This window comes from Haemaphysalis longicornis, unplaced genomic scaffold (genome assembly GCF_048455015.1).
Source record: "Haemaphysalis longicornis isolate Haplotype H1 unplaced genomic scaffold, Haemaphysalis longicornis Haplotype H1 scaffold_8, whole genome shotgun sequence".
Taxonomy (NCBI): domain Eukaryota; kingdom Metazoa; phylum Arthropoda; class Arachnida; order Ixodida; family Ixodidae; genus Haemaphysalis; species Haemaphysalis longicornis.
Genome location: NW_027526445.1, coordinates 150,014,171 through 150,024,068, shown reverse-complemented (window position 1 = coordinate 150,024,068; position 9,898 = coordinate 150,014,171). Strand labels below are relative to the sequence as shown.

General features: G+C 47.4%; 1 protein-coding gene across 1 annotated transcript; it reads right to left on the bottom strand.

The window, feature by feature from the left end:
* Window positions 1-2,312: 2,312 nt before the first annotated feature.
* On the bottom strand, window positions 2,313-8,527 carry LOC144149323 (uncharacterized). Its single transcript, XM_077680885.1, has 2 exons — window positions 8,134-8,527; window positions 2,313-6,659 (listed from the first exon to the last, which is right to left on the bottom strand). The coding sequence occupies exon 2, from the start codon at window positions 6,595-6,597 to the stop codon at window positions 5,773-5,775; it is 825 nt and encodes a 274-aa protein (XP_077537011.1). The 5' UTR covers window positions 6,598-6,659; window positions 8,134-8,527; the 3' UTR covers window positions 2,313-5,772.
* Between the last annotated feature and the right edge of the window lie 1,371 nt (window positions 8,528-9,898).

Below are 9,898 nucleotides of genomic sequence, written 5' to 3'. Positions count from 1 at the left end.
CTTCAACTTTCTAAACTTTAACCGCAGGATTCGCTCTCCTTCATGGTTGTTGAGCCTTGAGTCCTGCCTGACTAGGTATTTTCCGCTGTTCTGCTTGAACTTTCAAACTTTAACCGCAGGATTCGCTCTCCTTCACTGTTGCTGAGCCTTGAGTCCTGCCTTACTAGGTCTTTTCTGCTGTTTTGCTTCAACTTTCTAAACTTTAACCGCAGGATTCGCTGTCCTTCATGGTTGTTGAGCCTTGAGTCCTGCCTTACTAGGTCTTTTCTGCTGTTTTGCTTGAACTTTCTAAACTTTAACCGCAGGATTCGCTCTCCTTCATGGTTGTTGAGCCTTGAGTCCTGCCTGACTAGGTCTTTTCCGCTGTTTTGCTTCAACTTTCTAAACTTTAACCGCAGGATTCGCTCTCTTCATGGTTGGTGAGCCTTGAGTCCTGCCTGACTAGGTCTTTTCTGCTGTTTTGCTTCAACTTTCTAAACTTTAACCTCAGGATTCGCTCTCCTTCATGGTTGTTGAGCCTTGAGTCCTGCCTGACTAGGTCTTTTCTGCTGTTTTGCTTCAACTTTCTAAACTTTAACCGCAGGATTCGCTCTCCTTCATGGTTGTTGAGCCTTGAGTCCTGCCTGACTAGGTATTTTCCGCTGTTTTGCTTGAGCTTTCTAAACTTAAACCGCTCTCCTTCATGGTTGTTGAGCCTTGAGTCCTGCCTGACTAGGTCTTTTCCGCTGTTTTGCTTCAACTTTCGAAACTTTAACCGCAGGATTCGCTCTCCTTCATGGTTGTTGAGCCTTGAGTCCTGCCTGACTAGGTCTTTTCTGCTGTTTTGCTTCAACTTTCTAAACTTTAACCGCAGGATTCGCTCTCCTTCATGGTTGTTGAGCCTTGAGTCCTGCCTGACTAGGTATTTTCCGCTGTTTGCTTGAGCTTTCTAAACTTAAACCGCTCTCCTTCATGGTTGTTGAGCCTTGAGTCCTGCCTGACTAGGTCTTTTCCGCTGTTTTGCTTGAGCTTTCTAAACTTAAACCGCTCTCCTTCATGGTTGTTGAGCCTTGAGTCCTGCCTGACTAGGTCTTTTCCGCTGTTTTGCTTCAACTTTCGAAACTTTAACCGCAGGATTCGCTCTCCTTCATGGTTGTTGAGCCTTGAGTCCTGCCTGACTAGGTCTTTTCTGCTGTTTTGCTTCAACTTTCTAAACTTTAACCGCAGGATTCGCTCTCCTTCATGGTTGTTGAGCCTTGAGTCCTGCCTGACTAGGTATTTTCCGCTGTTTTGCTTGAGCTTTCTAAACTTAAACCGCTCTCCTTCATGGTTGTTGAGCCTTGAGTCCTGCCTGACTAGGTCTTTTCCGCTGTTTTGCTTCAACTTTCGAAACTTTAACCGCAGGATTCGCTCTCCTTCACTGTTGCTGAGCCTTGAGTCCTGCCTGACTAGGTCTTTTCCGCTGTTTTGCTTCAACTTTCTGAACTTTAACCGCAGGATTCGCTCTCCTTCATGGTTGTTGAGCCTTGAGTCCTGCCTGACTAGGTATTTTCCGCTGTTTTGCTTGAGCTTTCTAAACTTAAACCTCTCTCATTCACTGTTGTGAGCCTCTACGCATGCCTGACTAGGTCTTTTCTGCTGTTTTGCTTAAGCTTTCTAAATTTTAACCGCAGGATTCGCTCTCCTTCACTGTTGCTGAGCCTTGAGTCCTACCTGACTAGGTCTTTTCTGCTGTTTTGCTTAAGCTTTCTAAATTTAACTGCAGGATTCGCTCTCCTTCACTGTTCTTCAGCCTTTATTCCTCCCTGCCAGAATAGTCCGGGAATATTCCTTTCTTTGTTAACGGTTGAATTCTGCTTCGCATTGTCACACAGATGAATTGGCCCTCCGGCATCACTGTCTTTTTCTAAGAAGCTCCTGCTGTCCCTTGAACTGTGCTGACTGTTCGGCGTCTATGGTGGGAAAGACCAGCTCTTTGTTCGCAGTGTCTATTCCGTGAAGCTGTGCCGCCATCTTATGTCTAGTTTCCGTATCAGGCGGGGGGCTGTGGCACCCCCTCTTGACAAGTTTCGGTATCAACCTACGGGCTTGACTACCAAACGGCATTGGACGGGAGACATCCCGGGCCCCTGAAGTGATCCCTCTTAACACCGTCTGCATAAACCACTAACAAATTGATGACAAGCTCGGGCGAGTCAATTTATTATAAACATCTTTTATTGCTCTTTTATTTCCAAAATAAGCAAATCAAAATGAGAATGAGGAAAAGTTTCCCTCAGAAGAAAAATATCAACAAGGATTCAACGAAAACCTCGTTCTATCGTTTTCTTGCAGCTTCTTGTAACACATAAAGGAAATTGCACTGGACATTGCATCGCACCAAAACATCAACAATATATACATCACCGGACAGGATATTTCCATGAGGGCGCCAATGGCCGTTAAACCATATATGTGCGCTCACATAAGGCATGAGCACTTTTCTTTCAGAAGCTCAGCGGTATCCATGGTTTGTGGCGGGGCATGTCAGTCACCACGCTTATTGCTTTGTGCCCGGTACTCAACGATGGTTTTCAGCTTGCGCACATTGTAAAACCCGCGATCATTCACTCACTCGTTGGCGTAACCAGCGCTTCATGGGCCATTTCAATAGGTCACTTGCTTGACAAGCACGAATATATAGAACTAAAACCGAACTTCGACACCACCCTCGAATTATGAAAAACAAAAGCACTTTCTTTTTGTTACTCTGAAGGAAGTTAAATGGCTCTCTCACTGACGGGCATTGAATACCCTCTGTCACAGTGCTGTATCTGGCCAATGCGGGTGCCTGAAGTACTCCGAGCTACATGACGTGGCTAAGCTGCCAAATGCAGTGATACCGCAGTTTATCTGTATCTCTGCGACTTTATGTGCCCAACCGCACTGGTGCATTCATCTTATATTCGTAAATGTCTGCGAGACAACACAATTTGCGTAAAAATGAAGTACCCCAAGCAGGATTTTGCGCTCCGAAGCTACACCAACGTTATTAGGCGGGCCGTATGGTGAAGAGCTACGCATAAATTCACCCACCTGTGGGCGTCTATTACGTCCACTGAAACCATGGAACAGGGGCGTTCCATTTTTATCCTCCAACAGAAAAAGCGCCTTCCAGTACCACACCTGTGATCGGTGTTTCGCGAACTACCTCTTCCATTGTTAAGAATATTGAACCGTAAGGCAAGGTAGGAATTCTGAGTGCGAAGTACACGTAATGAAATTGTCCACATGTGCGAACTGCCAGCGCCCCTTTGAACCTGCAGACGACCCTAATACTTCGATCACTTCGCACACTAAGACGATTCAGGTGCCCATCATTCTTTATTTTTTGTTTTATATGTTTTGAACCGTTGTGCTTCCGTTTAAAATGCGAGAGAAATCAATACACCTTAGCTGAATAAGTTTACTTTTATTTTGGTCCCACTCAGGCTATGCGGTGCTTTAACCTCAAAATTGGGCCTTCACGTGTGGGCAACGTCAAAGGCATGTGCCCTCCTCTGCAGGCCAAACCCTAACACTTTCTCTATACAGTGTATAACGAAACTCTTGCACACAACGTACACACCCTATCGACCACATTCATTCCGTAATACAAAAAATACATATAATAAAGTCCACAAAAGCCCCACTGATTGAAACACAGCAAAGGAGATAGCAGAACATCTTGCAAAACGCACTGAATGTCCAAGCAAAGAAGGGAGATACCTGTGTAATACACGACCAGCGCGTAATTCACGGGCATGTGGTCCGTCTAGCAACTAATTCTTTCTCCGAAAATCTTTATGTTGTTCATAAACACGGAGACCATTCCATTGAGTTATCGGTAAAGAAACTCGTTGCCGCTGGAATGCAAGCTTACGCATTCTTTAACTGCTGGCGCTTTGATTATGCTGCTGCTTCGGGAATTTACCCTAAATGTCGTGATGAACGTCTGAATTAAGGTTTGCTGCAATCACTTAACATGGATTCTCTGGGGCGCTGCCAGATTCCAAGTTTCCAATCATGCCTTGAAACACCAAATTTTAACGAAAGCAAACAAAGTTTTCAGACTGCTGAACAGGATGAGCTATATAATAGTTATAGACCGAAAAACAGCGGGTAAAACATGTTAGTCCCGAAACGTAATATCACGCTGTCGAAGACCGCCATCAGCAAAACTCCACCTAGCCCGGCTATTTCGCATTAATATCTGGTTTATTTGTCGTTAACAAGTCCACAGCGTCTAAACACCCTTATAGCTCGTGGCATGCTGGAAAAACCTCCTGCCATGTAATTCACGGTTTGCCAAGACATATTAAATCGTATTGTGGTCTACCCATTATAACTGGAGGTGTTTTGCAAACCGCTGCCTCCCGCAAGACCTGCTAAAAACGTACCATTCAGGCTGACTAGAATGCGCCCACAACGGCTATATACTTTTCATGGCACATACGAATCATGGCACATACGAAAAACCCACTCCGTCTCTTGAGCAGTTACCGGGATGGCAGAACGCCGTCTCGTTTACTGCGGGTACGTTTTAAAAGTGGAACAAAAGCTGAGTAGATGAAGCGTAAGTTCCGGTAATTCCGTGTACGTTCTACGCGAACCAATAAGCTTTGCACTGACTGCCACTAGCTTAGAAGCAAAGCTACGAGTTTCTTGTCACGGCAAAGGTTCTTGCACCGGTAAATATGCGTACGGAAAACATTTTCTTGCGCATGCAGCACCTAGCTCATTTCGTGCACAAATCCTGCTCCAAATTACATACCGTATTTACCCGATTCTAACGCGCACTTTTTTTTCGAAAAAATAGGCCGAAAAATCGCATGCGAGTTTGAATCGGATACAAAACCGAAACTGCCGAAACAGCGGAAATTTCGTCCCACCCATCGCCATCGCCATCTCAAGATGGCGCCAAAGCTTTTAGCAACGATTTTTCGGACGCAGCAAGCCTAGGCGCCTAGGCTTTTCTATCGGAGTTCACACAAATCGTCAAATCGTTTCACTTGCGCGCTTGATAACAGCAATGGCAGCAGCGGCTCTCACGCGTTCAAAACGAGCGGTCGGCTGAAGCGTGCACCTCTGGAAAAGCTCTCGGCATGGGCGTGCGAGGCGTGGGCCACGATCCCATAGACCATGGTTGAACGTTCGTTCAGAAGTGTGGCATCGCGAACGCGCTTGAAGGCACCGAGGCCGAGATGTTGTGGTCAGCGGAGAGCGACGAGGAGTGAGATGAGTGAGATTACTTCGGGAAATAAATCGCCCATTTCTCTCGCATTCGTTTGTCTGGGTCACAAAGTCCCGTGCGCGTTACAATCGGAGGTGCAAGTTTTTTAGTTTTTTTTTTTGCCATCAAAATCGGGTGCGCGTTAAAATCGGGGGCGCGTTAGAATTGGGTAAATACGGTAACTTTATCTACCGTTGGGATATGCACTAGGGTGACAAACGTGCTCCAGCATAACCCGCTTCTGAAGACGAAGAGTCTTTCCGACCCATTGTCTTCCATTCTATAACGCGGCCTCAAAGTCCGCCAGCGATGTCGGGAATGCAACAAGGCACAAAGTACTGCTGCCCAACCTGAATCTCAGAAGTGCTTACTCCACTTTAGGAGACGGCGCTTGTATTACGACTCGTTCCGTTCTGTTGGGAACCTTGCACCGGATCCCAGAGGCGACAGGCCAGTATCGCGGACGCCCCGCTGTCAGGTTTCAGTTCATAGGAAGGTGAACGACATGTACTCATGGTGGCTTCGCCCGGCTCGTACCAGGCTCAAGGCGTCGAAGCGTCGCTGAACTGAAGGCTATCACCGTCGGAATCGAGAATCATACCGACCAAATCGGAAGGTATCAGAAGAGGGTCATCTCCAAAGTCCAGGCTAGATTCCAGTGAGTCGATGCTCTGTACCGAGTCCACTTCGGATCCGTTTTCTTCTCGCTCGTCGGCTTCCCTCAACACTTGCGTCAACGCAGATATGTAGGTGAGTGCGAGCCTGAGAGTGGTGATTTTTGTAAGCTTGCTCGTGTCGCCAGGTTTCTCGGCCTCGACAACAGTTCCTGGCAGGACAGGGACGGCGGCCCGTAGTTTTTCGAACGCCCTGTTGATGTCTTGCATGCGGCATCGCTCGCGGGCGTTAGCCGTTTTCCTCCGGTACTTCGACAACGGCGGAGGCTTGTGCTTGGTCTTGTGCTCTTTCCTTGAACTCTGATGCTGCTGCTGTTGCCTTCGTCGCTGCTCCGTCTCTATGCGCGCTTGGACGGACCTTGGCCTCAAGTTGTAGTCAGGCTTATGTCGGCAGGACCGCTGTGGACGGCCGCTAGGAGGCCGTGCGACTTGTGAGGCCTGTGCCCCGGACGTTGCGGTGCTTGATACTGCGCCAGTAATGTTTACATCAGCGGCTTTCGACGTGGCCTGGAGCTGCGGCATCGTGTTGGAATCAAGAGGGACATTCGTCTGCTGGAACTGGGTGACTGTGGTCGTCTGCAGTGCTGGTTGCACTGCGTTGAACGTAGGATAGTCGATGGGCGCGGAGAAGTTGAGGTCATAGGGAAAGTTGAGCTCCAGGAAGGACTGGAGCGCCACACTCTCGACCTCCATGACTGGAAGTGGCTTGGGGAGGGTCAGCTCGTCCGAAAGGAACAGGTCTGGACATTCCGAATCTGCGGGAGGGTAAAATAAAGGGCGTAAATGTTATCGTTAAATTTATCCCCCTGGTGCTGTATAAAAACCAAAGTGCCAAATTGTCATCATAGCAATAAAATACCTTTGCTTCCAAATTTGAGCTACGCATTGCGAACGGCCGTGGTAATGATTGCAAAAAGAGGCACTCCCTTTATGCAACTGCCCATTCGGCCCTTCCCATCTGTTTGGAAGGTGATACTCTAAAGCCAGTGCCAAAAAATGGTTATTGCTCTATCAGATCCAACTCCAATCTTCAAGCAAACATGACAGACATTTTTATCTGTTTACTTTCATTTCTCTCACCATTGTCCTAATGCTAATGTATTTTGTCGAGCGCGCACGCATGCCTCTAGGCGCAGCGGTTGCATTGTTTTGCATTGCTCCGATCAGAAACAGCTGTCTTGTGAATCATTTGAGCATCATTAACAATAACATCTGCAATGGTGGATAGTGGTCGGCGCAGCACTCTGAATTTGATTTGAGAAAGCCTGACCGACTGGCGGGATATAAAGTCAAAGGAATCGCAAAAACGTCTACTCTGACCAGGCGTTCGTTTAAAGCGGGCATCCTTTTTTGTTTTGCATTGCATTATTCAAAAGTCCATCTTTATTTAAACCGCCATTTTGTGCACAGTGGGTTTATTGGGAGCAACGCGATGCATACCGGCTTTCCCGTTTTTCAGCCTCCGGGGGCGGTAATACAGTAAATAAAGACAGTAAAAGACAGTAATCAGCCAGTTCATGCCAACAGCGAATGACTACTGCTCATCACTTTCCTCGCCTACGAATAGCCCTAAGCCACGGCCAAAATGCAGCCAACATTCTTTTTTCCTCGTCTTTTAATCACGCCAATAAGCCTACGTCGCGTACTTCATAAAACACATCAAGAAGAAAAATTGCGATACAAGATCGGTTTAACACATCCGGGCACCCCGTATACATAAATACAGCCGGTGTTGCGTGGTTGCAACTATTTGCGCTGTTTTGCTAAACGTATATCCCCCCATATCCATAGTTAAGAGAAAAAGTCTGCAGGCAAATAGTGGCACGCATCTTATTTGAAAGAAGAGGGTAACGAACTGATATATACATGGGTATGAACTGCAAGAGACCTCCTTCGGCTGTCGTGCTATAACGTGCATGTTAATCGACTGCCTGTTAACAGAATTTTGTTTTTCAAAAGCCCGCCGTTCATCTTCCGTTATAATTTGAGTACGTCCTCAGTCCACATAATATGTTAGCAGGAGGTACCAAATGCAAGAAAAACTAGACATTTTTATGCAGACAATATGTAATAATGTATGCGGTAAAATGTCAAAATAACCATTTAGTTTAGTGTCTATGTGAACAACCTTTGGGACGTGTTTTTAGTATTTCAACGGGCAGCATAATTATTTTTAACTTCTGGAGTACTCTGTATACTTTTAATTCTTAAAGTAAATCGTGCACTTACCAGCCACCCAGCTGTTGGACTGCCACCATGGTGGAGGCTGACGTGCGCTTCCGCCGTTCCCAGTCGCCCCCAATTCCTGCTTTGATCCAGGCCGTCAAGTCCTTCTTCACCGCTTCACAAAACAGTCTCCTCCAGCACACTCACCCTTTCCTCTTCTAAACAGCGAAGTCCTCCGGTTGACAACTCCTTGACGTGCGCCGATTATATCCGTCCGAAGGCGCAGGGGGAGGAAGCAGTCACTCCAGAAGGCGACTACTCGCGTGCGCTTCTCGGGAGCGTTTCCGCGTTTGGGATGTCCGAAGAAGCGAAGGCAGTGCTCCCTCATGCGCGCAGTGGCGATGTGGCGTAACGACTCGATCGCACAGCCCCTCCAGGGCAGCAACCACGTGGCGGCGACCGCAACACGTCTGGGCGACGGACGGCCGTGGCGCGTGCCGCCCGCCTTTCCGCTACGTCATCAGAAGGGGCGGGGCGCCCAGTGGGGGGCTGGAACAAAAACGGGGGAGGCAAAGGGCGAGGGGACCAGAAATAGTGGAACAAGGAAAGAAGAATACGGAGCGCGACGCGGTCTTCTTTCCTCCCTTTCAGCGATCGTTTCGTTCTCTATTTGTTAATATCTTCCCTTTCCTTATTGATCGCTGCCGCCGCCGCCGGCTTCGCAAACGCTGGCGGGTTAGGAGTTGAAATTTCTTTTTGTTACCTTCTTCCTCTTGTTTCTTCATGTTTCCTTGATCTGTTTGCTTCTTGACATTTCCGTGGATGCGAGCGTAACGTCCAAGTGAGTTTAGCCGAGCAGGGCGCTCCGGTTTGGACGGATGCGGCGTGCGGTCGCTCGAACGTCATAAGACGGCTACTGCGCCAGATGAAGGTTGCATCGAGGCTGCTGACTTTACTGCGAACGTTTTAGTGCGTAAAAGGCACTTCTTTTACGGCGGAAGTCTATCGGCTAGGGTGGCAGGTTTTTTTCTTGTTCGCGATCAAAAACCCCCACGTGCACGGAACATCCCCTTTCTATTGAACAAACGGTACGGAAAGGCCACGTAACTATATAGCTCGGAGTCCACAAGAGCTGAGCAGCTATAGGGATGAAGGGAGCACAGAAGTTAATCTCATAGACAGAATACTGTGCAGAAGCGGCCCAAAAATAGACCAGCTGGGGTAACACACTCTGGTGATAACCGTCGGTGACTGTAGTTGTGGACACCTGCCAGCTAAACAAGAAGTGCTTCATCCAGTTTGTTTTGGAAGATTGCGAACTGCCGTATGATGATTCGCATTAACGAACCAGTGTACATGGGTCATTATAGATTATACTTTCGAAAACATCTCACTGAAGCGTTAAAGTATAGTCGTCTCCAAACCAGACAAGAAGTGGTTTACATACATTATGTTGCTGGAGTCGGGACGTACGGCAGCACTAAAATAATTCACAGCAACCAACTACTCTGCATGTAGGTCCTGTACAAGCTTGACTTTATGCCCTTGAAGATTCATATAATAACCTTCCAAGAGGACAGAAAGACAATGACACTTTGTGTCGCGGTATCTGTCTACGACCCACGCAAGATGGGATACGTCTCACAGCACACCTATGCGATATAAAGACGTTCATGTCCATTCACTTTGCAGGCGTTAGCTGTTCGCTCTAGGTAGACAAAAATGTTTTATTCTGTAGAAGAGTTTCGGTATGAACGGCCACTCATCTGTTCAATGTAACCGAACCAGTTATGTATATCACAGTAATCATAAAGCCACCGTCCCTAGA

Bases quoted from the DNA above. Each gene is read 5' to 3' on its own strand.
- LOC144149323 (XM_077680885.1), bottom strand. From the start codon at position 6,597: ATGGAGGTCGAGAGTGTGGCGCTCCAGTCCTTCCTGGAGCTCAACTTT.